Here is a 23,498-nt window from a genome sequence, read left to right on the forward strand (position 1 = left end):
TGCGCAGGCGCTGTGCAACCAGGTATATGCACCCTGAGCACCCCCTCTATAACATTCAACCCAGTTGTTTGCTCGTCTTCGATGAGTTACCACGATGACCAATGAACCTGCAAGCATCCTGGCCGATCGTGGCGATCTCAGCGATTACAGTCTTCAGCTGAATCGCTGGTATTTGAAACCTATAGGCGCCTGGCCTCCGTCCTCCGCTACCACTAGGCTCCAACGAATCGTTTCTATCATTTTGAACGTACTCTGCTATTGCTCGATATCGTTCACGATGATTCCTTGCCTGCTGCACGTCATGCTCGAGAACGAAGACATTCAAAAGAAGCTGAAGGTAGTTGGCCCCCTGAGCCACTGGTTCGTGGGAGCGATGAATTATACCACGCTGCTGTTACGCAGCAAAGAGATACGATACTGCGTGGAACACATCGAGATGGACTGGAGGATAATAACGAGAGCGAAGGATCAAAGCGTGATGGTAAAGAACGCAAAATTCGGTCGCTACGTGGCTGCTTTCTGCGCTGGGTTCATGCAAGGCGGAGTACTCTGCTACTGTGTTGTAATAGCGTTCTCCACCGAGATCGTGAACATCGGAAACGAGACAAGAATCGTGCACATGCTGCCCTGCGCGGTTTACAAAAAGCTGTTGAACGTGAATACGAGCCCTATGAACGAAATCGTCCTAGCCTCGCAATTTCTGTCGGGTTTCATCGTGAACTCAAGTGCGGTGGCAGTTTTTAGTCTGGCTGCGGTGTTCGCCGCACATGCCTGCGGGCAGCTGGATGTCCTGGTGACTTGGGTTACCGAATACGTGAATGAGTCACGGGAACGGAATAAGGGCCCTAATTACAGCGGAATAGGTGTGATCGTGGAGCATCATCTCCGGGTCTTACGGTAATATTAAAGATAATCCGTGGTTCCATTGTTGCCATAGGTCTGTGATTATCAGTGATTATCGTGTGTATTGATTACAGCTTCATATCGCGTATCGAAGACGTGATGCATCGAATATGTTTCTTGGAATTGTTTAGGTCCACGTTGGATATATGCATGCTTGGCTATTACATTCTGACGGTACGCTGAAAGTGGTCGAAATCGTGATTACTAAGTACACCCGTTGTTTTCCGTACATGAGAATAATAAAAGTTACTCTGATGAATGATATGCCAGGAATGCAATCTTTCCCCAAGTATTATTGATTTTTAAAAAAAATCCTGAACTGTTTGTGTCATTTCATGCGTTATATGGATAAATGTATATTAATTAAATGTAAATCTTCTAGTTTAGGTACCATTTGCCCGCTCAAAAAAGTGAAAGAAGCATTTATTGTTTTAGGAATGGTCCGATCGCAATTTTCAAGGAATGACCGCGTACTTCGTGGTACTGATTTCTATAATCTTCAACATTTTCATAGTGTGTTATATCGGTGAGGCGCTCACAGAACAGGTAATAGAAACACGTTAATACTGAACTATGATAGCACCATAAGTGAACGAGATTTACCGAGCGAACTCTCAACAGTGCGAGAAGATTGGTAATGTGGTTTACATGACAGACTGGTATCATTTACCTTACAAAAACGGTCTTGACATGATCATGATCATCGCACGGTCCAGCGTGGTGACCAAAATCACAGCTGGGAAGCTAATTCATATGTCCCTTTACACGTTCGGTGGTGTAAGTATATCTGTTTTCTTAACGTAGTAGAAAGAAAATAGTCGCTTGAGACAAGTTTACCAATATTAAACCATTGAGCTCAAGCGTTATTCCAGGTGATAAAAACCTCATTTGCGTATTTGAATCTACTACGCCGAGCGAAGTGACACAATCGCGCACATAGAACCAATTGTAAACTGTATAATTTTGCAGATAGATAAGCAAAGAACGTGCATCCTTTGTAAAATACATACAATATTCTGCACCATTTTTTCCTTAAACCATCTCTATTCAATCACCCGCCTACCATCTGAGACATCGCACTCTAACATTTTATCCTTATTCACAATATCACACTGTAGAATGGCTACACAGGTATGAAGATGTCGCGTGCAAAGCCCCATATGTTCATCATTCAATGCGTGCACGCAAACTGCACAAGATTAGCCCGCAAACAGAGTTGCGTCCATCAACGCACACAGTTGCTGTAACCAAGTAAAATCGATCAACCAACTGTTATTCAAAGAAGCTTGCGCAGGCGTTATGCAACCAGGTATACCCACCGTGCCCCTACCCTATATTGACACACGCTTCAGTAGCTTGCTCGTCTTCGATGAGCGACCAAGATGATCAAGGAATCCGCAAACAGCCAGGGCGACATTAGCGATCTGTGCAACTACAGTCTCCAGCTGAATCGCTGGTACCTGACACCGATAGGCGCTTGGCCTTCGTCCTCCTCCACACCTAGGCACGAACGAATCATTTCGATCGTTCTAATTGTCCTCTGTTACTGCCTGATCGCGTTCACGGTGGTCCCTAGCTTCCTGAGCATCGTCCTGGAAGATGAGGATATTCGAAAGAAGCTGAAGATACTCGGTCCTCTGGGACACTGGTTCGTGGGAGGAATCAATTACACCACGCTGCTGTTACGCAGGAAGGAGATACGCCGCTGCGTGGAGCACATGAAGATGGATTGGAGGATGATAACGAGGGGAAAGGACCAACGCGCGATGCTGAAGTTCGCTAAATTCGGCCGCTACGTGGCTGCCTTCTGTGGTGCATTCATGCAAGTCGGAGTCCTCTCTTACTGCGCTGTAACAGCGTTCTCCACGGAGATCGTTTACGTTGGTAACCAGACCAGAACAGTGCACCTGCTGCCCTGTGCGGTTTACAAGAGGCTGTTAAACGTGAACACCAGCCCTATCAATGAGATCGTCCTCGCCTCGCAGTTTCTGTCGGGTTTCATCGTGAACTCCAGTGCGGTCGGTGCTTTCAGTCTGGCTGCCGTCTTCGGGGCTCATGCCTGTGGCCAGTTGGATGTCCTGATGACCTGGATCACAGAATTCGTGAATGAGTCCGGGCAGAAGGATAAGGTGTACTTGAATAAGATCGGTACGATCGTCGAGCATCATCTGAGGGTTTTTAGGTAAGATTCGAGGAGTTCCGTGATTCCTTGGCTGGTGGATTTTTTAAACTTGTGTATATTAATTGCAGTTTCATATCGCGTATCGAACACGTGATGAATCGGATATGTTTTATGGAATTGTTCAAGTGTACGCTAGATATGTGCATGCTTGGTTATTATATTCTAACGGTATGCTCAAGATATTGTACACCATAGACGTTACTTATTGTTCGTGATTCCTCCATATGCAATCGGTTCCTTCGAACGATTTGGTGGCCGTTTTGATAATTAGGATTACTACGCTTCGACGACGCGATTTATTATGTGTAAAGTATCCGTTCTTCTAGGAATGGGCCGATCACGATGTTCAGAATTTGACTACATACTTCATTATACTTACATCCATGTGTTTCAACATCTTCACGGTTTGTTATATCGGTGAAATACTCATGGAACAGGTAACAAAGAAATTTTAACAATGACAAATATTGCTCCTCGCCGATTTCAATGAAACTTGTGCAAGACGATAACTCTATATCTGTAATAAACGCACCCCTAATTGTAGCTGATAACATTCAGCCAATTTGGAGAAAATTACATGAAAAGTTTGGAAAAGTGAAAGTAAAAATACATACGTATAATTGGAAGTATATTATGTGCTAACACAGAAAAAAAATTGAGGTCTCCTACGCTTTACATCATGACCACTGTTGAAAGAATGTTTTTTCGAAACTTTACATGTAGTTTCTCGTAACAGGCTGAATTTCAGCAGCTACAATTACAGGTATGCTTATTGTAGATATAGATCCATCATCTCGCAGAAGTTAGATTGAGGCTTCACTTGTGAGTGATATAGAGGCAACTGCTTCAAACCGTCGGCAAAGTTTATCCAATGAATTCTTAACAGTGCAAGAAAGTCGGTGAAGTGGTTTACATGACGAACTGGTATTACTTGCCTGTTAAAGCTATTCTCGACCTGAGACTGATCATCACGAGATCAAGCGTGGTAATTAAGATGACCGCGGGAAAGTTGATCCACATGTCTGTATACACATTCGGCGATGTAAGTATGATTACTGTCCATGTAAATACACATCCGATGCGTCTCGTTGAATCCATGGAATTACATGCCATTCCAGGTGATGAAGACCGCGTTCGCATATTTAAATTTATTGCGCCAAACCACGTGACACAGACGCGCAAGTAAAATAATCCGTAGTGTGTATAAATTTGTACACAGATATGCAGAGCTCGCATATCGCTTATAAAACACAACATTTCCGAAAATTCCACGCACAAATAGTCTACGATCATTTAACCTATTATCATTTGCGACGTTATCCAAACATCTCATTTTTAATAGCGTCACTACCACGTAAGCTACTTGCTCCGATAAAAAGATATCGCGAGCAAACCCCAATGAGTTCATCATGACTCGACGGGTGAACATAAACTGCAGCCGCTACTCACCACCGCAACAAGTTGCACTGACTAAATAATATCGATCCGCAAGCTGTCGTTCAGAGAAACCTGCGCAGGCGTTGTGCCCTCAGGTATATGCACCGCGATTCTCCCCTGTAGAATACTCAGGACAGTCGTCTTCGATGAGTGACCACGATGACCAACGAATCGGCAGTGATCCAGGCAACTCTTGGCGATGCGAGCGATTACAGTCTTCAACTGAGTCGCTGGTGCCTCAAACCGATAGGCGCCTGGCCAGCGACCTACGCTACAACTAGGCTCCAACGAGTCGCTTCTTTCGTTGTGAACGTACTCTGCTATTGCACAATATCCTTTACGTTAATCCCTTGCATACTTTACGTCACGCTCGAGGATGCAGACATTCAACTGAAGCTGAGGGCACTTGGGCCCCTGAGCCACTGGTTCGTGGGAGGGTTAAATTATACCACGCTGCTGTTGCGCAGCAAAGAGATACGACAATGCATGGAGCACATCCAGGCGGATTGGAGGACGATAACGAGAGCGAAGGATCAAAGCGCGATGCTGTTGAACGCTAAATTCGGTCGCTACGTGGCTGCTTTCTGTGCTGGGTTCATGCAAGGCGGACTTTCCTTATACTGTGTTGTAACCTGGTTCTCCACCGAGATCGTTTACGTTGGAAACAGGACCAGAACAGTGCACATTCTGCCCTGTGCGGTGTATAAGAAGCTGCTGAACGTGGATGCCAGCCCTATGAACGAAATCGTCTTTCTCTTGCAGTGTCTGTCGGGTTTGATCGTGAACTCAAGTGCAGTAGCAATTTTTAGTCTGGCTGCGGTGTTCACCGCACATGCCTGCGGACAGCTGGATGTCCTGATGACTTGGGTCACCGAATACGTGAATGAAACAGGGAGGGAAAATAAAGATTCTTATTCCGGCGAGATACGCGTGGTTGTGGAGCATCATCTGCGGGTCTTAAGGTAACATTAAAGGTACTCTGTGATTCGTTAGCTGATACATCTCTGTAATTATCGTGCGTATTGATTGCAGCTTCATATCGCGCATCGAAGCCGTGATGCAACGAATATGTTTCTTGGAATTGTTTAGGTCCACGTTCAATATATGCATGCTCGGCTATTACATTCTGACGGTACGCTGAAAGTGGTTGAATTTGTGTATACAAACTACACACGTTGTTTTCCATACATCAACATTATCAAATTCGCAAGAGATTTATTAGAATCGAATCTCTGACAATGATATGTCAGGAATATAATTTTCCCCAACTACAAGTGGCCTTGATAAGAATTCTTTCTGCACCATTTCACGCGTTATATCGATACTTGCGTTTTACAGTGCCACATTAGCCCATATAAGAAAGTAAAAGAAGAATTTGTGGTAAATGTTTACTTTAGGGGAGGATACTCCGATGACTTTGAGTTTCACATATGTTGTCCAGGTTTCTGAACATTTCCCTTTAAACCTTTTGGCGCTAGGCTTTGGTTTACGAGATATTCGATATAGCTTGGCATATTTGCAGGTACCTACATTGAAATCTGTCAATACAGACGTTACTAACACAACCATCTCCTCGTCGCCGTCGACTGTTCCACAGCCGACGCTATTAGTATTGGTTGGGGTTGAATTAGGGCGGGGGCGCGTAAAGCATGGTAGCGAACCAATTTGAGTATGTGTTAAATTCGGTAGTTCTAGTGTTAAGTGAAGTTTCTTGCGAATATCTCGCAAACCAAAACCGAGCGCCGAGAAGTTTAGAAGGAAATGTTGTTCAGAATGATGACTTTAACAACATAAGTCAAGGTCACTGAAATAGGAGAATCCTCCCTTAAAGTAAACATTTACCGAATTTGTTGTTTTAGGAGTTGTTTCGGTCCGATACAAATTTCCTTGTAATGTAATAACTTGGCTATTACATTCTGACGGAACGCTGAAAGTGATCGAAATTGTGAATACTAAGCACACTCGTTGCTTTTCATACATTAGAATAATAAAAGTTACTCTGACGAATGATATGTCAGGAATGCAATCTTTCCCCGGGTATTATTGATTTTTAAAAAGAAATCTCCCGATCTGTCTGTGTCATTTCATGCATCATATCGATAATTGTATCTTCTAGTTTACCACTTGCCCGTTTAAAAAAGTGAAAGAAGCATTTCTTGTTTTAGGAATGGCCGGATCACAATTATCAAAGTATAACCGCGTATTTCATGGTACTGATGTCTACGAGCTTCAACATTTTCATAGTCTGTTATATCGGCGAGGTGCTCACAGAACAGGTAATAAAAGCGCGATAATAGCGAGCGATATGAAACCCTGATCGAGATTCACCGAGCGAATTCTTAACAGTGCCACAAAATTGGCGAAGTGGTTTACATGACAGACTGGTACCAGTTACCTTACAAAAACGCCCGTGACCTGATCATGGTCATCGCACGGTCAAGTGTGGTGACCAAGATCACAGCTGGGAAGATGATTCATATGTCCGTTTACACGTTCGGTAGCGTAAGTATATCTGCTTCGTTAACAGGGAAGAAATTGTACATTTGACACAGGTGTATCCATATTAAATCGTTAATACCGAGCACTATTGCAGGTGATAAAGACCGCATTTGCATACTTAAATCTGCTACGTGAAACGACGTGACACGACCGCGAGCATAAAACCACTTGTAGACTGTATGTGTACATTTGCAGATAAATACGCAAACGTCGTTTATCGCTTGTAAAATGCGATATTGCGCATTATTTTAGGCTGAAACGATCTATATTCATTCACCCTCCTTCCACCCCAGGCGTCACGCTACCGCTTCGTCATGACTCGCAATGTTACACTGTAAAACTGGTCCGCCGTTAAAAAGCTATCGCGTGCCAACCCCCGTGACTTCGTTTCGTTTCGACGCGTGCACGCAAACTACCCCAGCTGTGCTTCCAAACATAGCTGCATTCACCCCCGCAACAAGTCGTTCTGACAAAACAAAATCGATCAGCGGGGCTGCCGTTCGGAGAACTTGCGCAGGCGTTGTGCAACCAGGTAAATGCACCGCAATCGCCCTCAATTGAATACAGAATTCAGTAGTTTCCTCGTCTTCGATGAGTGACCACAATGACCAGCGAATCCGCAGGCACCCAGGCCAACCTCGGCGACCTGAGCGATTACAGCCTTCAGCTGAATCGATGGTACCTGAAACCGATAGGCGCTTGGCCTTCGCACTCCTCTACCTCTAGGCACGAACGAATCGTTTCTATCATTTTGATCGTCCTGTGTTATTGTTCGATATCGTTTACGGTGATCCCTTGCACGCTGCACGTCATACTCGAGCACGAAGACATTCGAAAGACGGTGAGGGTACTCGGCCCTCTGACCCACTGGATCGTGGGAGGAATCAACTATACCACGCTGCTGTTGCGGAGCAAAGAGATACAATACTGCGTGGAGCACATTGAGACGGATTGGAGGGTTATAACCAGAGCGAAGGACCAGTACGTGATGCTGAAGAACGCCCAATACGGTCGCTACGTGGCAGCCTTCTGCGGTACATTCATGCAAGGCGGAGTGCTATCCTACTGTCTGGTAACAGCGTTGACCACGCAGGTCATTCAAGTTGGAAACGAGACCCGAGCGGTGCACGTGTTGCCCTGTGTGTTCTACAAGAAGCTGTTGGACGTCGATACCAGTCCCACGAACGAAATCGTCATTGCCTCGCAGTTTCTGTCGAGTTTCATCGTGAACTCCAGTGCGGTTGCAGCTTTTAGCCTGGCTGCGGTCTTCGCGGCTCATGCCGGCGGCCAGTTGAGTGTCCTGGTGACAATGGTTACAGAGTACGGCAACGAATCAGGGAAGTACAGTAAGGGCGTTCGAATCAACGAAATAGGAGAGATCGTGGAGCACCATCTGCGAGTTTTAAGGTATCATTCGAGATATTCTGTGGTTCTCACGCTGGTGAATTGCTATGATTGTGGTATGTGTTAATTGCAGCTTCATATCGCGTATCGAAGACGTGATGAATAGGATATCTTTTATGGAAATGTTTAAGTGCTCGCTGAATATATGTCTGATTGGCTATTACATTCTGACGGTACGCTGAAAGTGGTAGAAATTGGGCATACTAAGTACACCTGTTCTTTTCAATACGTGAGAAAAATAAAATTTGCGAGCGATTTATTAAAATCGAATCTTTCATCAGTGATATGCCAGGAATGCGATTCTTCCCCAACTACGATTGATTTTCAAATTTCCCGAACTGTCCGCGATAGTTCGTGCGCAATATCGGCTCGCATTCGCCCGTATCTATAAATAAAAAAAATATATATAACAAATTTCAAGTTAAACAAGTTTATTTAAAATGCACTAAGAACTATAAAATAATTCGTATCTTGTACTACGATTTCGATGGTGTTTTTTAAAAATCGTGGAGCATGATATCTCAACAAATTCATTTCGACGCTGGATTCTGTATTAAATTGATTCATATGTTGTTACGACTTATCCTGCTCCACGATTTTATTTAAAGTGGAAAAACACCATCGGAATTGTAGTAGGTACAAGAAAATAATTATTTTTCAGTTTTTAGTGCATTTTAAATAAAATCGTGTAACTTAAAAATTTTATATACATTTTTGCTTATATGCTGATTTAGTGTCGATTGAATTGATTTGATTTGTGGTTATAGGGTGATTTCATATCGTTTGGAGTTGTGGTTGTGTTACATTTATTGATGACTGGGTAATTTTTAAAACCCTCAGTGTTTTTTTCTCATAATTTTGTATTGTCATCCAAAACTACGTACGCCAGCGAAGTTTCAAGTCTATCGGATAGATGAAATTGGTTAAAATAAAGTTTCCAGATTTGAACCAAACAAACTTACATACAACAAACATACATACAAACAGAGGATCGAAGGTGAATAGAAATCGTTTAAAAAGTAAAGGGAGTACTTCTTGTTTTAGGAATGGTCAGACCACAATGTTCAATATCAGACGACATATTTCATGCTACTGATTTCTATGACTTTCAACATTTTCATAGTATGTTATATCGGCGAGGCGCTCACAGAACAGGTAACAAAAACACGTTAATACTGCGCGATGATACAGCACAGTGAACGAGATTCACCGAGCGAATTCTTAACAGTGCAAGGAAATTGGCGAAGTGGTTTACATGACAAATTGGTATCACTTACCTTACAAAAACGCTCTCGACCTGATCATGATCATCGCACGGTCAAGTGTGGTGACCAGGATCACAGCTGGGAAGCTGATTCCCATGTCCGTTTACACGTTCGGTGATGTAAGTATATCTGCTTCGTTAACAGGAAACAAATTGGCCATTTCTCGCAAAGATTATCCACATTGAATTCGTTAAGACCGTGCGTTATTTCAGATAATAAAGACCTCATTTGCGTATTTGAACATACTGCGCCGCACGATGTGACGGAAACGGGCACGTAAGACAATTGGTAGGATGTATGTATAAATTTGTAGATAGGTACGCAAACTTCGTGTATCACTTGTAAAATACAATATTCCATACGAACGTGGGCTGAAATGGTGTGTATTCAATCACCCTCCACCGATCTGAAACACCATAGTCACATCTCATTAAAATTCGCAACGTCGCATTGTAAAATCGCCGCACAGGTAAAAAGCTACCGCGGCCAGAACCCCATGAGTTCCTCATTATTCGATGCGTACACACAGACTGCACTAGCTTAGCTCACAAACATATGTACCTGCTTTCACCGCCGTAAAAAGTTGCTACCACCATGCAAGATCGATCAGCACACTGCGCAAGCGTTGTGCAACGTGATATATGCACGGGTGATCGTCCCCCGCCGAATACTCAACACAGTAGTTTGCTCGTCTTCAATGAGTGACCACGATGACCAACGTATCCCCAGTCATAGAGACCAACCTCGGCAACTTGAGCGATTACAGTCTTCAACTGAACCGCTGGTACCTGAAACCAATAGGCGCATGGCCCCCGTCCACCGCTACCACTAGACTCCAACGAATCGTTTCTATCATTTTGATCGTAGTCTGTTATTGCTCGATATCGTTCACGGTGATCCCCTGCATGCTGTACATGCTGCTCGAGGACGAAGATATTCGAAAGAAGCTGAGGATGGTTGGCCCCTTGAGCCACTGGATCGTGGGAGGAATCAATTATACCACGCTGCTGATACGCAGCAAGGAGATACGATACTGCGTGGAGCACATGGAGATGGATTGGAGGAGGATAACGAGAGCGAAGGACCAAAGCGTGATGCTGAAAAATGCTAAATTCGGTCGCTACGTGGCTACCTTCTGCGCTGCGTTCATGCAAGGTGCAGTTCTCTCTTACTGTGTTGTAATAGGGTTCTCCACGAGGATCGTTTACGTTGGGAACGGAACCAGAACGGTACACCTGCTGCCCTGTGCGGTTTACAAGAGGCTGTTGAACGTGGATACCAGTCCTATGAACGAAATTGTCCTTGCCTCACAGTTTCTGTCGGGGTTCGTTGTGAACTCAAGTGCAGTTGCAGCTTATAGCCTGGCGGCGGTCTTCGCGGCTCATGCCTGCGGTCAAATGGATGTCTTCATGACTTGGGTTACTGAATACGTGAATGAATCAGGGAGGCACAGTAACGGTGCTTATTGCAGCGAAATACGGGTGGTTGTCGAGCATCATCTGCGGGTCTTAAGGTAACGTTAAAGATATTCGGTGGGTCTATAGCTGGCATTTCTGGGTGATTATCGTGTATATTAATTACAGCTTCATATCGCGTATCGAAGACTTGATGCATCGAATATGTTTCTTGGAACTGTTTAGATCCACGCTGGATATATGCATGATTGGCTATTACATTCTGATGGTACGCTCAAGATATTGTACACTATAATATACGTCAGAATATTTATTGCATGTTCAATGATCGTATCACTTATTTTTCATGAATTCTCCGAGTGCAATACAGTTGAAATAGATTTCCCAACTTTGTAAATAACTTATTTGCTGTTTTACTAATTAAGATTGCAAAACATCATCGAAGCGATTGATCAACACAAAGTATCCGTTTTTCTAGGAGTGGCCTGATCGCGATGTTCAAACATTAACTATTTATGCCATTATACTCACATCCATGTCTTTCAACGTCTTCACTATTTGTTATATCGGAGAAATTCTAACGGAACAGGTAACAGAGGAAGGCTAACGCGGGGTAATGTACTGGAACTGACTAGCAAGGGAAATTAGACAACCCGGATATTCGGAAAATTATGCAATTTTGTGCGCAAGTAGAATAGTTCATGCGTGAGACAACCCTATTTTTTTGGTGCCATATTGGGGTTATAGGGAGTGAAATCACCCCTTGGAAAAAATACAGGATTTTCTTTTTCAGGGAATATCTCGAGGACAGTGAGAGATGTCGAAAAGGAGTGTAAACAAAAGTTGTGTCTTTATTATTATATCTACAAACCTGCGTAAAAATAGGTTTGTTTTACGCATAAACTACTCTACTTGCACGTAAAGGTGCATAATTTTCTGAATTTCCGGATTGCCTAACTTCCCTTGCAAGCAGAGACCATAACTGTTTTATCCTAAATTTTAAAAGTTATGTCATAAGAATTAATATCTTGCTTTAAATGATTTTGGTTATGAATAATCATTATTGACATGGTTATTCGTAACCAAAAAAAAATCTGGTCATCGATAATGGTTATTCGCAACCGAAAACAATTTCCGTCCTCAATAATGGTTATTAGTGAGCAAAAAATATTTCCGTCGTCAATAATGGTTATTAGTGAGCAAAAAATATTTCTGTCGTAAATAATGGTTATTAGTGCCCAAAAAATATTTCCGTTGACAATAATGGTTACCAGCAACCAAAACAGATAAATATTAATATTTTTTAATCATTTCATTTTTCGAAAAATGTATGCAGTATTTAATGAAGACCGACTTCCATTTGAATAAGAATTAACATTTCCACAATGATTTTTTTCGAAAAATTTAAAAAATAACTGTTATTTCTGGTCTCTGCTTGCAAGAGTGCCACCAAGGCTTATCCGATGAATTCTCAATAGTGCAAAAAAGTCGGTGAAGTGGTGTACATGACGAACTGGTATTACTTACCTGATAAAGCGGTTCTCGACCTGTTACTGATCATCGCGAGGTCAAGTGTGGTAATTAAGATGACCGCGGGAAAGTTGATCCACATGTCTGTATACACATTCGGCGATGTAAGTACGGTTAATGCCCATGCAAATACACATTCGATGGTTCTTATTGACTCCATGAAATCGCATGCCATTCCAGGTGATGAAGACCGCTTTTGCATATTTAAACCTATTGCGCCAAACAACGTGACAAAGACGCATACGCTAAATAACTTGTAGCGTGTATAAAATTCTAGATAAATACCGCTTGTAAAATACAATATTCTGTACAATTTTGGAATCAACCGGTTCATATTCACTCAACCTGTATTACCACTTAATGTAGGAGTTCGGCAGGCTAGGAGAAGACGGCCTATGGTGCGAGTGGAGCCCATAGGTGGTGGCCCCTTAAGAGGAGTCCGAAACAGAGAAATATCGGGGAGTCGGCATGGGGGAATCGGTTAGGCCGGCGGTGTCGAACTAGTGGCTCCTTCTCCTCTTCGCCTGCTGCGTAGAGCCGTAGGAGAACGACTCCCTCCTCATCTACTTCACTCTGATGAATTTCTCCTCCGGGTGCCGCACTCTCTCCCTGCCGTGTCTCGTGCAAGTTGCGGGCCGACACGTGCGGCTCTCGGAGCGGGGTAGTTCGACACCACTGGGTTAGGCGGCTGACCAGCACGCACATGGCTTGGATTCTAGTCCCAGCACACCGCGGCTTTCCCTTTTCTCCGGGCCCTACATTAACACACCAAACAAACATCTCATCATAATTCCAAATGTCAAAATGCAAAACTTTACAAACCTCTGAAAATGATATCGCGCGTCACCCGCATGAGCTCATACATTGTTTGTCGGATCGCACACGCGACACACATGAGTTCCTCAGCATTCGATGTGTACACACGAACTGTACCAGTCCAGCTGTACAAACAGTTGTGTTCACCACCGCAACAAGCTGCTATGACCACAGAAATATCGATCAGCGAAAGAAAACTGCGCAGGCGCTGTGCAACCAGGTAGGTACATGCACCATGATCCTCCCCTGTAGAATACTCGATTCAGTAGCTTGCTGGTCTTCAATGAGTGACGACGATGACCGACGAATCCACAGACACCCCGTCCAAACTTGGCGATCTGAGCAATTACAGTCTTCAACTGAATCGCTGGTACCTGAAGCCGATAGGCGCTTGGCCTTCGTCCTCTTCCACCCCTAAGCATAAACGAATCGTTTCGACTATTCTAATCGTCATCTGTTACTGCTCGATATCGTTCACGGTGGTCCCTAGCTTCCTGAACATCGTGCTGGAAGATGAAGAAATTTATAGGAAACTGAAGCTGCTCGGTCCTCTGATCCACTGGTTCGTAGGAGGGATCAATTATACCGCGCTGCTGTTGCGCAGCAAGGAGATATACCGGTGTGTAGAGCACATGGAGGCCGATTGGAAGATCATAACGAGAGCGAAGGACCAACACGTGATGCTGAAGAACGCTAAATTCGGTCGCTACGTGGCAGTGTTCTGCGCTGCGTTCATGCAAGGTGGAGTACTCTCCTACTGCTTGATAACAGCGTTGTCCACACAGATCGTTCGCGTTGAAAACGAGACGCGAACAGTCCACATGCTGCCCTGCGAAGTTTATAAGAAGCTATTGAACGTGGACAGCAGCCCTATGAATGAAATCGTCCTCGTCTCTCAGTTTCTGTCGGGTTTCATCGTGAACTCCAGTGCGGTCGGTGCTTTCAGTCTGGCTGCCGTCTTCGCGGCTCATGCCTGTGGTCAACTGGATGTCCTAATGACCTGGATCACCGAATTTGTTAATGACTCGGAAACGCGGTCCAGCAAGATGTACTTGAATGAAATCAGGACAATCGTGGATCATCATCTGCGGGTCTTAAGGTAAACTGATGTTCAGATGATTGTATTTTGATGTTTCTATTGGAAAGGCGATTGGTCCTCGATTCCTGTGACTTCTACGAATTTTGATTGCAGCTTCATATCATATATAGAGAATGTGATGAATCGGATATGTTTTATGGAAGTGTTCAAGTGCACGCTGGATATATGCATGCTTGGTTATTACATCCTCATGGTACGCTCAAGGTATTGCACACTATAAATTACGTCAGAATGTTTATTCCTCGCGGGTTACAATTCGTCCTCTACCATCGAAGTATCTTTGAACACGGAATCCAGGATTTATTCTACGTGGAAATTGAGAGATTGCGCGTTCAAGGATCGTATCACTTATTTTTCATGAATTCTCCGTGTGCAATACAGTTTAAATAGATTTCCCAACGATTTGAATAATTTACTTGCTGTTTTGATAATTAAGATCGTAAAAGGCCATCGATGCGGTTGATCGACACAATGTATCCGTTTTTCTAGGAGTGGTCTGATCACGATGTTCGAACCTTATCCATACATTTTATTATACTCATATCCATGGCTTTCAACGTCTTCACAGTTTGTTACATCGGAGAAATACTAACGGAACAGGTAACAGTAGTGTTAACGAGTGAAGTTAGGCAACCTTCGTAAAAATAATTATTGAAAAATCTATAATATTCAAGTTGCCCCATTACCAATCCTTAATTCAATGATTACTTTTACGCAGATTTGTATATATAAAAAAGGTGCAACTTTTGTTTAAACTTCCTTTCAATATCTCTCACCGTTCTCGGGATATTCCCTGAAAAAGAAAATCCTATATTTTTTCCAAGGGATGATTTCACCCCCACCCCTACAAGACTGCCTTATGGCACCAAAAAAAAAATAAAAAATAGGTTTGTCTTACGCATGATCTACTTGCACATAGAGGTGCATAATTTTCTGAATTCCCGGATTGCCTAACTTCCCATGTAAGATTGCCACAAAGGCTTATCCAATGAATTCTCAATAGTGCAAAAAAGTCGGTGAAGTGGTGTACATGACGAACTGGTATTACTTGCCTGATAAAGTGATTCTCGACCTGTCACTGATCATCGCGAGGTCAAGCGTGGTAATTAAGATGACCGCGGGAAAGTTGATCCACATGTCTGTATACACATTCGGCGATGTAAGTATAGTTAATGCCCATGTAAATACAGATTCGATGGTTCTTATTGAATCCATGAGATTGCATGCCCTTCCAGGTGATGAAGACCGCTTTCGCGTATTTGAACCTGTTGCGCCAAATGACGTGACGAAGAAGCACACGCGAAATAACTTGTACCGTGTATAAAATTCTAGATAAATATTGCTTGTAAAATACAATATTCTGTACAATTTTGGAATCAAGCGGTTCATATTCACTCAACCTGTATTACCACTTAAGGCGGGAGACCCACCTACAACGGTCAAAACAACATGCTTCTTTTTGAATTTTTTCTACAATAACCGTTAAACTTTTATTATTAAACATTAGTCTATTGGAAAGTGTACATATTACGGATATTTCAGTATTTCTTCTGGTAAAAAATATTGAAAGGTTTGTGAGTTATAGGCGATGCCCGAGTAGCTCTGTATAGGATCATCCAAAATTGAAAATTCGAAATTTTTTATATAATATATGAAATTATGTAGGCGCTATCGGGATCGATATTTGGCAAAAAATCGCTCGTTTTTCGAATATAAAAAAAATCTAGGTAAAAAAGAAGAAAAAGCTCCCGATAGCGCTTAGATTTTCAACCCTAAAACAAGTCTTCAAAGCCTCGAGTAAATAGGTTCGTTAATTTTTCAGTTATGTGTGTCAACGACTTTGAAAACATGTTTTTCAGGAAAACGCGTTTAATATTTTGGGTCTGAGCGCTACACCGAGGAACACCTACCTACTTACTTACACACAGAGAACTTTGTAAATTTGTTCGGATTAACTTGACACCGTCAGGGAATATTTTCAAGATGTTTTACTCCAGGAAAATATACAAATCGACAAATCGATTTTTCAAAAATCTCTAGCTACACCTCTCCCATTAAAACACCAAACAAACATCTCATCATATTTCCTAATGTCAAACTGCGAAACTACAAGCCTGTGAAAATGATACGCGCGCCCACCCCCGTGAGTTCGTACATTGTTAGTCGGCACGCACACGCAGCACATATGAGTTCCTGATTATTCGATGCGTACACACTGACTGCACCAGTCCAGCTTGCAAACATAGTTGTGTTCACCACCGCAACAAGTCGTTATAGCCACAGAAAAATCGATCAGCGAACGGTCGTCGAAAGGAAACTGCGCAGACGCTGTGCAACCAAGTGCACCACAATCGTTCCCCGCAGAATACTCAGTTCAGTAGTTTCCTCGTTGTCGATGAGTGACCACGATGACAAACGAATCCCCGGCCTCACAGACGACCCTCGGCAACTTGAGCGATTACAGCCTTCAGCTGAATCGATGGTACCTGAAACCGATAGGCGTTTGGCCTTCTTTTCCTTCTACCTCTAGACAGGAACGAATCGTTTCTATCATTTTGATCGTCGTATGTTACTGTTCGATATCGTTTACGTTGATCCCTTGTATCCTGCACATCATTTTCGAGAAAGAAGACTTTCAAATAAAGCTGAGGGAACTTGGCCCCCTGAGCCACTGGCTGGTGGGAGGAATCAACTACACCACGCTGCTGCTGCGAGGCAACGATATACGATACTGCGTGGAGCACATTCAGATGGATTGGAGGATGATAACGAGAGCGAAGGACCAATGCGTGATGCTGCAGCATGCTAAATTCGGTCGCTACGCAGTCGCTTTCTGTGCTGCATTCATGCAAGGTGGAATACTTTCCCACTGCGTGGTAACATCGTTGTCCACGAAGACCGTCTACGTCGGGAACGAGACTAGGATAGTTCACCTGTTGCCCAGTCCGTTTTACAAGAAGCTGTTGAACGTGGATGCTAGCCCTATGAACGAAATCGTCCTTGCCTCGCAGCTCCTGTCGGGTTTCGTGGTCACCTACACTGCAGTTGCAGCTTTTAGTCTGGGCGCAGTCTTCGCGGCTCATGCCTGCGGTCAGCTGAACGTCCTGATGGATTGGATCACTGAATACGTGAATGAATCAGGAGAACATAATACAGGTGCCCAGATCACCAGCATAGGTGTGGTTGTAGAGTACCAGCTGCGTATCTTACGGTAATATTATTGACACTCTGCGATTCCTTGGCTGGTTTAATTCTGTGATTATCGTGTACTTATATTAATTTCAGTTTCATATCGTATATCGAAGACGTGATGTCCCGAATATGTTTTTTGGAATTGTTTAGGTGCACGCTGGGTATATGCATACTTGGTTATTACATTCTGCTGGTACGCAGGAAATGCAACTTATCCCCCCTGTGCGATTGATTTAGTAAAATTATAGGGCGATCTATTTAACTCAGAACCCGTGCGCAGCGAGAGCAGATGAATGGTCAGTTAGTCAGTCCTTGTTCTAAAGAAGAAATTGGATTTTGAATGCAGGTACTCATGCCTCGCTCAGGTTTTTTGTGACGTTTTCCCTGGGGATAAATGTCGAGGCGATTGTCTGGAAAAAACCACGCAAGCAGGGGTCGAAAGAAACTGTTAATTTTTATAAACGAATGTCATATTGTTGAAGTTTTAACTTGTAAATCATTTCTTTTCTGTCATAAGTTAACTTTGTATATTAGCACTGTAACTCTGTTGAAAGAGTTCAGTTTTAACAGTTATTTTATTTTCGGTTAATAAAAGATCTCGAGGGTCATGTACTTTTTGAGTTAGATTATTATTTAAGAAATTAAAAGCTGGATAAATATAGAAGTGAAAGCAGATAGTGATTTTTATACAATTATTTTCACCGAACGGCTTAAGATTTCAATTTCATATCTATCTACTACATCAACAGCATTTCCAGAAAATCTGCTTGTCACAACTTTAACTTTTTCAAAGTAGAGTAAATGTTCCTGTTTAACTAGAACTTTTTTCTACTTTCAAGAAAATGAAAATTTCTCAATCACACAAAAATATAAGGAATAAAAGTTTTAAAAATAAAACTTTTATGTTATAACACTTTTATCGGAACAGATACGATAATAGTTACAAAATTACATTTATTTCATGATTAATTAATAATTGTCACAGTTTCTGTCGACCTCTTCACGCGAGGCATCTGTTCTCGCGAACGCGGGTTCCGTGTTAAGTGGATAACCCGGCACTTGCTGATCACTCGCTACAGTTAATTTAGACATTACATACATCATCCATACTTGTAACTTCTAGTGCATCATTAGCGCATTTGAAAAAGTAAAAGAAGCATTTATTCTTATAGGATTGGCCTGCAGGCAATTTTAAAAATGCGGCGACGTCTTTCGTGCTACTTTGTTCTGTGACTTTCAACATTTTCATATTCTGTTATATGGGTGAAGTGCTTACAGAGCAGGTAATAGAGACACATAAATACAGGGCGACGATAGACGAAAGCAATTATAACACCGCGAACGAGATTCACCGAGCAAATTCTTAACAGTGCAGTAAAGTTGGTGAAGTGGTGTACATGACCAACTGGTACTATTTACCTCACAAAGACATTCTTGACCTGATAATGATCATCTCACGGTCCAGCATGCTGTTCAAAATCACCGCTGGGAAGCTGTTTCACATGTCCATTTACACTTTCGCTGAGGTACGTACATCACGTGTTTCTGTAACACCGGTACGAAACAGTCATCCCTCACCTGTCCCCGCTTAATAAATCAACAAGACCGTATGTTATTCCAGGTAATGAAGACCTCCTTCGCCTACTTAAATCTGTTGTGCCAAACAACATAAACCAACTTTTAGCTTAGGCGATTTTTAGATAGATTTACAGAGTTCCCAGAACGCTTGTGAAATACACTATTCCGTAAAATTCTAGACTCCAGTGGTCTGTATGTATTCATTCGAACCTACCACCATCTGGAACGTCACACAAACATTTCATTATAGTCCGCAATCACTGGCACACTGTTAAAAAGATGGCTTCATGATTATTAGATGCATGCACGCAAACTGGACCAGTCCTCCTTGCAAAACACAGCTGCGTTCACCACCGCAACATGTTGCTATGACCGAAGAAAATCGATCACCGCGCTGCCGTTCAGAAAAACCTGCGCAGGCGTTTTGCAATCGGATATATGCAAGGCGACCGCCCCCTGTAGAATATCCAACCCAGTAGTTCGCTCGTCATCGATGAGCGCCCACGATGACCAGCGAATCCCCGATCACACAGACCACCCTCGGCAACTTGAGCGCTTACAGCCTTCAGCTGAATCGATGGTACCTGAAACCGATAGGCGCTTGGCCTCCATCCCTACCTACCCTTAAGCACGAACGGATCGTTTCTATCATTTTGATCGCCGTATGTTACTGCTCGATATCGTTTACGGTGATCCCATGCATGCTGCACATCATGCTCGAGAATGAAGACATTCGACAGAAGCTGAGAGTCCTCGGCCCCCTGAGCCACTGGTTCGTGGGGGGAATCAACTACACCACGCTGCTGTTGCGAAGGAAAGAGATACGATTGTGCGTGGAGCACTTGGAAGACGATTGGAAGATTATAACCAGAGTAAAAGACCAACGCGTGATGCTGAAGAACGCTAAATTCGGGCGCTACGTGGCTGGTTTCTGTGCTGCGTTCATGCAAGGTGGGGTACTTTCCTACTGCCTTGTTACAGCGTTGTCCACCCAGATCGTTCAGGTTGGAAACGAGACCAGAACAGTGCACATGCTGCCCTGTGCGTTCTATAAGAAGCTATTGAACGTGGATAACAGCCGTACGAACCAAATCGTCCTCGCCTCGCAGTTTCTGTCGGGTTTCATCGTGAACTCCAGTGCAGTTGCAGCTTTCAGTCTTGCTGCAGTCTTCGCGGCTCATACGTGTGGTCAGCTGAATGTCCTGGCGACATGGGTTACCGAATACGTGAATGAATCAGGGGAGCGCGGTAAGAGTAGTTCTTTCAACGAATTAGGAGTGATCGTGGAGCATCATCTGCGGATCTTAAGGTAACATTCAAGGTACTCTGTGATTTCTTAGCTGACATATTTCTGCGATTATCGTGCGTGTTAATTTCAGCTTCATATCGCGCATCGAAGACGTGATGCATCGAATATGTTTCTTGGAATTGTTTAGGTGCACTTTCGGTATATGCATGCTCGGCTATTATATTCTGACGGTAGGCTGAGAATGTTTCTGTTCTGTATGAAATTGTCCTACAATCCTCTTATAATATCTCCACAAGGGCAATAATTTACTTCTCCTTCTGTGCAATTCATTTTTAAAAGAATTATCGCCGCCGACGCTTGGATCTTTCAACGTATCGTTGGCCCGTTTGTAAAAGTAAAAGAAGTATTTGTTCTTTTAGGAATGGTCCGATCACGATTTTCAAAATCTAACCACGTATTTCATGATACTTTTCTCTATGACCTTCAACATTTTTATAGTATGCTACATAGGCGAGGAGCTCACGCAACAGGTAATAGAGACGATTGGCGAAAGCAATTATCAGATTCGCGAACGAGATTCACCGAGCGAATTCTTAACAGTGCAAGAAAGTTGGCGAGGTGGTGTACATGACTGATTGGTACTGTTTACCTTGCAAAAACATCCTCGACTTGATACCGATCATTGCACGGTCCAACGTGGTTACCAAAATCACTGCCGGGAAGCTCTTTCACATGTCCGTTTACACGTTCGGTGATGTGAGTATGTTCGATCCCCTAACTCTAGTACCAATTTAGTGATTTGTCGCCTGTCCTCTCTTCAGCAAATCAATAAAATCGTATGTCGTTCCAGGTGATAAAAACCTCTTTCGCCTATTTAAATCTACTGCGTCAAATGACGTAAAACAACTAGTTACATGTATAAACATGTATATCGTCGTGCAAAGTTCGTACACCGCTTGCAAAATATAATACTCCGAAATGATCCGGGCACAAATGGTCTATATTCACTCAACCTACTATCATGTAAGAAATCGTACAAGCATTTCACCGTAAATCTCAATATCGCACTGTAAAGCAGCCAGAGAGTTAGGAATACGTCGCGTGCGCACCCCCCGCGAGTCCACCATTATTCGACGCGTGCACGCACACTGCACTTGTTCTCTTTGCAAACATAGTTGCGTCCATCACTGCAACAAGTTGCCCCGACTAAATAAAATCGATCCGCAAATAGTCGTTCAGGGAAACCCTGCGCAGGCGTTCTGCATTCAGCTGTGCACCGTGATCGTCCCCCCCGGTAGAATACACAATTCAGTAGTTTCCTCGTCTTCGATGAGTGACGACAATGAACAACGAATCCGCAGGCACCCACGCCACTCTTGGCGATCTGAGCAATTACAGTCTCCAACTGAACCGATGGTATCTGAAACCGATAGGCGCTTGGCCTTCGTCCTCCGCTACCACTAGACACCAACGATTCGTTTCTATCGTTTTGAACATCCTCTGCTATTGCTCGATATCGTTCACGGTGATCCCTTGCATACTGCACATCGTGCTGGAGGATGAGGATATTCAAAAGAAGCTGAGGATACTTGGCCCCCTGAGCCACTGGTTCGTGGGAGGAATGAATTACACCACGCTGCTGTTACGCAGCAAGGAGATACGATACTGCGTGGAGCATATCGAGATGGATTGGAGGATCATGACTAGAGCGAAAGATCAGAGCGTGATGGTGAAGAACGCTAAATTCGGTCGCTACGTGGCTATTTTCTGTGCTGGGTTCATGCAAGGCGGAGTGCTCTGCTACTGCATTGTAACAGCGTTGTCCTCGGAGGTCATTCGCGTCGGGAACGGAACTAGGGTAGTTCACTTGTTGCCCTGTGCTTTTTACAAGAAGCTGTTGAACGTGGATGGCAGCCCTATGAACGAAATAGTCCTCGCCTCGCAGTTCCTTTCGGGTTTTATCGTGAACTCCAGTGCAGTGGCAGCTTTTAGTCTGGCTGCGGTCTTCGCGGCCCATGCCTGCGGTCAGCTGAACATCCTCATGATTTGGGTAACTGAATACGTGAATGAGTCACGGGAACACAATAAAGGTGCTAATATCAACGAAGTAGGTGTGGTTGTGGAACATCATCTGCGGATCTTAAGGTAACATTAAAGATACTCCGTGGATCCTTAGCTGGTATATTTCGGTAATTATCGTGTACATTAATTGCAGCTTCATATCGCGTATCGAAGACGTGATGCATCGAATATGTTTCTTGGAATTGTTTAGGTGCACGTTGGATATATGCATGCTTGGGTATTACATTCTGACGGTACGCCGACAATGCAACCTGTCTCCACCTGTGCGATTGAACTTTAAACCTGCTTGCCGATTTTTCGCGACATTCTAGGCATCACATGCATACCTTTACCTTCTAATTATTAGATGGAACGATGCATTAGAATCTAATGCATTATTAGCCGTTTGAAAAAGTAAAAGGAGCATTTGTTCTTATAGGATTGGCCTGCACGCGATTTTCAAAATGTGACGACGTCTGTAATGCTACTTTGTTCCGTGACGTTCAACATTTTCATATTCTGTTATATCGGTGAAGTGCTTACAGAGCAGGTAATAGAGACACGTAAGTACGGGGCGAACGCTAGGCGAGAGGAATTATAAGACCGTGAACGAGATTCACCGAACGAATTCTTAACAGTGCAGTAAAGTTGGTGAAGTAGTGTACATGACCGACTGGTACTATTTACCTTACAAAAACATTCTTGACCTGATAATGATCATCGCACGGTCAAGCGTGGTGATCAAAATCACCGCTGGGAAGCTATTTCACATGTCCATTTACACTTTCGCCGATGTACGTATATCACGTGTTTCTGTAACACCGGTACGAAACAGTCATCCCTCACCTGTCTCGGCTTAATCGATCAA

At 43.4% G+C, this 23,498-nt stretch overlaps 9 protein-coding genes across 11 annotated transcripts; all 9 read left to right on the top strand.

Moving 5' to 3' along the window:
- Positions 1 to 79: 79 nt before the first annotated feature.
- On the top strand, positions 80 to 2,149 carry LOC143373194 (odorant receptor 4-like). Its single transcript, XM_076820184.1, has 5 exons — positions 80 to 897; positions 978 to 1,077; positions 1,339 to 1,449; positions 1,525 to 1,680; positions 1,776 to 2,149. The coding sequence occupies exons 1-5, from the start codon at positions 95 to 97 to the stop codon at positions 1,824 to 1,826; spliced, it is 1,221 nt and encodes a 406-aa protein (XP_076676299.1). The 5' UTR covers positions 80 to 94; the 3' UTR covers positions 1,827 to 2,149.
- A 15-nt stretch (positions 2,150 to 2,164) lies between these two features.
- On the top strand, positions 2,165 to 4,348 carry LOC143373005 (odorant receptor 4-like). 2 transcript variants are annotated; one of them, XM_076819754.1, is made up of 5 exons: positions 2,165 to 3,085; positions 3,154 to 3,253; positions 3,412 to 3,522; positions 3,972 to 4,127; positions 4,204 to 4,348. In XM_076819754.1, the coding sequence occupies exons 1-5, from the start codon at positions 2,286 to 2,288 to the stop codon at positions 4,252 to 4,254; spliced, it is 1,218 nt and encodes a 405-aa protein (XP_076675869.1). In that variant the 5' UTR covers positions 2,165 to 2,285; the 3' UTR covers positions 4,255 to 4,348. The 2 variants fall into 2 exon arrangements, with proteins under 2 accessions (XP_076675869.1, XP_076675868.1); XM_076819753.1 differs by having other exon boundaries at positions 3,972 to 4,348.
- A 205-nt stretch (positions 4,349 to 4,553) lies between these two features.
- Positions 4,554 to 7,245, top strand: LOC143373010 (odorant receptor 4-like). Its single transcript, XM_076819763.1, has 5 exons — positions 4,554 to 5,484; positions 5,555 to 5,654; positions 6,688 to 6,798; positions 6,869 to 7,024; positions 7,116 to 7,245. Exons 1-5 carry the CDS (start codon positions 4,682 to 4,684, stop codon positions 7,164 to 7,166), a joined length of 1,221 nt encoding a protein of 406 aa, XP_076675878.1. The 5' UTR covers positions 4,554 to 4,681; the 3' UTR covers positions 7,167 to 7,245.
- Positions 7,076 to 10,207, top strand: LOC143373008 (uncharacterized). 2 transcript variants are annotated; one of them, XM_076819761.1, is made up of 5 exons: positions 7,076 to 8,428; positions 8,499 to 8,598; positions 9,470 to 9,580; positions 9,654 to 9,809; positions 9,903 to 10,204. In XM_076819761.1, exons 1-5 carry the CDS (start codon positions 7,626 to 7,628, stop codon positions 9,951 to 9,953), a joined length of 1,221 nt encoding a protein of 406 aa, XP_076675876.1. In that variant the 5' UTR covers positions 7,076 to 7,625; the 3' UTR covers positions 9,954 to 10,204. The 2 variants fall into 2 exon arrangements, with proteins under 2 accessions (XP_076675876.1, XP_076675875.1); XM_076819760.1 differs by having other exon boundaries at positions 7,578 to 8,428; positions 9,654 to 10,207.
- A 27-nt stretch (positions 10,208 to 10,234) lies between these two features.
- LOC143373009 (uncharacterized) lies at positions 10,235 to 12,907 on the top strand. Its single transcript, XM_076819762.1, has 5 exons — positions 10,235 to 11,203; positions 11,274 to 11,373; positions 11,584 to 11,694; positions 12,584 to 12,739; positions 12,816 to 12,907. Exons 1-5 carry the CDS (start codon positions 10,401 to 10,403, stop codon positions 12,864 to 12,866), a joined length of 1,221 nt encoding a protein of 406 aa, XP_076675877.1. The 5' UTR covers positions 10,235 to 10,400; the 3' UTR covers positions 12,867 to 12,907.
- A 778-nt stretch (positions 12,908 to 13,685) lies between these two features.
- Positions 13,686 to 15,904, top strand: LOC143372894 (uncharacterized). The gene is made up of 5 exons (XM_076819514.1): positions 13,686 to 14,550; positions 14,644 to 14,743; positions 15,040 to 15,150; positions 15,554 to 15,709; positions 15,786 to 15,904. The coding sequence occupies exons 1-5, from the start codon at positions 13,748 to 13,750 to the stop codon at positions 15,834 to 15,836; spliced, it is 1,221 nt and encodes a 406-aa protein (XP_076675629.1). The 5' UTR covers positions 13,686 to 13,747; the 3' UTR covers positions 15,837 to 15,904.
- A 1,054-nt stretch (positions 15,905 to 16,958) lies between these two features.
- Positions 16,959 to 17,780, top strand: LOC143372937 (uncharacterized). The gene has a single exon (XM_076819613.1). The coding sequence runs from the start codon at positions 16,959 to 16,961 to the stop codon at positions 17,763 to 17,765; it is 807 nt and encodes a 268-aa protein (XP_076675728.1). The 3' UTR covers positions 17,766 to 17,780.
- Positions 17,781 to 19,826: 2,046 nt separating this feature from the next.
- LOC143372936 (odorant receptor 4-like) lies at positions 19,827 to 21,626 on the top strand. Its single transcript, XM_076819611.1, has 5 exons — positions 19,827 to 20,629; positions 20,700 to 20,799; positions 20,989 to 21,099; positions 21,170 to 21,325; positions 21,420 to 21,626. Exons 1-5 carry the CDS (start codon positions 19,827 to 19,829, stop codon positions 21,468 to 21,470), a joined length of 1,221 nt encoding a protein of 406 aa, XP_076675726.1. The 3' UTR covers positions 21,471 to 21,626.
- Positions 21,625 to 23,492, top strand: LOC143372939 (uncharacterized). Its single transcript, XM_076819615.1, is given in 4 exon segments — positions 21,625 to 22,715; positions 22,717 to 22,884; positions 23,070 to 23,180; positions 23,269 to 23,492. Coding segments are annotated over 4 exon segments (1,305 nt in total). The 5' UTR covers positions 21,625 to 21,911; the 3' UTR covers positions 23,491 to 23,492.
- The last annotated feature ends 6 nt before the right edge of the window (positions 23,493 to 23,498 follow it).

This window comes from Andrena cerasifolii, chromosome 9 (genome assembly GCF_050908995.1).
Source record: "Andrena cerasifolii isolate SP2316 chromosome 9, iyAndCera1_principal, whole genome shotgun sequence".
Classification (NCBI taxonomy): Eukaryota; Metazoa; Arthropoda; class Insecta; order Hymenoptera; family Andrenidae; genus Andrena; species Andrena cerasifolii.

What these genes read in the sequence shown, in the direction of transcription:
- LOC143373194 (XM_076820184.1), top strand. Translation starts at nt 95, where the DNA reads ATGACCAATGAACCTGCAAGCATCCTGGCCGATCGTGGCGATCTCAGC. An exon ending in TTGGCTATTACATTCTGACG is followed by an intron (nt 1,078 to 1,338) that starts GTACGCTGAAAG and finishes TTATTGTTTTAG; the next exon opens with GAATGGTCCGATCGCAATTT. An exon ending in GTGAGGCGCTCACAGAACAG is followed by an intron (nt 1,450 to 1,524) that starts GTAATAGAAACA and finishes AACTCTCAACAG; the next exon opens with TGCGAGAAGATTGGTAATGT.
- LOC143373005 (XM_076819753.1), top strand. Translation starts at nt 2,286, where the DNA reads ATGATCAAGGAATCCGCAAACAGCCAGGGCGACATTAGCGATCTGTGC. An exon ending in TTGGTTATTATATTCTAACG is followed by an intron (nt 3,254 to 3,411) that starts GTATGCTCAAGA and finishes CCGTTCTTCTAG; the next exon opens with GAATGGGCCGATCACGATGT. An exon ending in GTGAAATACTCATGGAACAG is followed by an intron (nt 3,523 to 3,971) that starts GTAACAAAGAAA and finishes AATTCTTAACAG; the next exon opens with TGCAAGAAAGTCGGTGAAGT.
- LOC143373010 (XM_076819763.1), top strand. Translation starts at nt 4,682, where the DNA reads ATGACCAACGAATCGGCAGTGATCCAGGCAACTCTTGGCGATGCGAGC. An exon ending in GCGAGGTGCTCACAGAACAG is followed by an intron (nt 6,799 to 6,868) that starts GTAATAAAAGCG and finishes AATTCTTAACAG; the next exon opens with TGCCACAAAATTGGCGAAGT. An exon ending in CCGTTTACACGTTCGGTAGC is followed by an intron (nt 7,025 to 7,115) that starts GTAAGTATATCT and finishes GCACTATTGCAG; the next exon opens with GTGATAAAGACCGCATTTGC.
- LOC143373008 (XM_076819760.1), top strand. Translation starts at nt 7,626, where the DNA reads ATGACCAGCGAATCCGCAGGCACCCAGGCCAACCTCGGCGACCTGAGC. An exon ending in CACCATCTGCGAGTTTTAAG is followed by an intron (nt 8,429 to 8,498) that starts GTATCATTCGAG and finishes TGTTAATTGCAG; the next exon opens with CTTCATATCGCGTATCGAAG. An exon ending in GCGAGGCGCTCACAGAACAG is followed by an intron (nt 9,581 to 9,653) that starts GTAACAAAAACA and finishes AATTCTTAACAG; the next exon opens with TGCAAGGAAATTGGCGAAGT.
- LOC143373009 (XM_076819762.1), top strand. Translation starts at nt 10,401, where the DNA reads ATGACCAACGTATCCCCAGTCATAGAGACCAACCTCGGCAACTTGAGC. An exon ending in CATCATCTGCGGGTCTTAAG is followed by an intron (nt 11,204 to 11,273) that starts GTAACGTTAAAG and finishes TATTAATTACAG; the next exon opens with CTTCATATCGCGTATCGAAG. An exon ending in CTGTATACACATTCGGCGAT is followed by an intron (nt 12,740 to 12,815) that starts GTAAGTACGGTT and finishes ATGCCATTCCAG; the next exon opens with GTGATGAAGACCGCTTTTGC.
- LOC143372894 (XM_076819514.1), top strand. Translation starts at nt 13,748, where the DNA reads ATGACCGACGAATCCACAGACACCCCGTCCAAACTTGGCGATCTGAGC. An exon ending in CATCATCTGCGGGTCTTAAG is followed by an intron (nt 14,551 to 14,643) that starts GTAAACTGATGT and finishes TTTTGATTGCAG; the next exon opens with CTTCATATCATATATAGAGA. An exon ending in GAGAAATACTAACGGAACAG is followed by an intron (nt 15,151 to 15,553) that starts GTAACAGTAGTG and finishes AATTCTCAATAG; the next exon opens with TGCAAAAAAGTCGGTGAAGT.
- LOC143372937 (XM_076819613.1), top strand. Translation starts at nt 16,959, where the DNA reads ATGACAAACGAATCCCCGGCCTCACAGACGACCCTCGGCAACTTGAGC.
- LOC143372936 (XM_076819611.1), top strand. Translation starts at nt 19,827, where the DNA reads ATGACCAGCGAATCCCCGATCACACAGACCACCCTCGGCAACTTGAGC. An exon ending in TCGGCTATTATATTCTGACG is followed by an intron (nt 20,800 to 20,988) that starts GTAGGCTGAGAA and finishes TTGTTCTTTTAG; the next exon opens with GAATGGTCCGATCACGATTT. An exon ending in GCGAGGAGCTCACGCAACAG is followed by an intron (nt 21,100 to 21,169) that starts GTAATAGAGACG and finishes AATTCTTAACAG; the next exon opens with TGCAAGAAAGTTGGCGAGGT.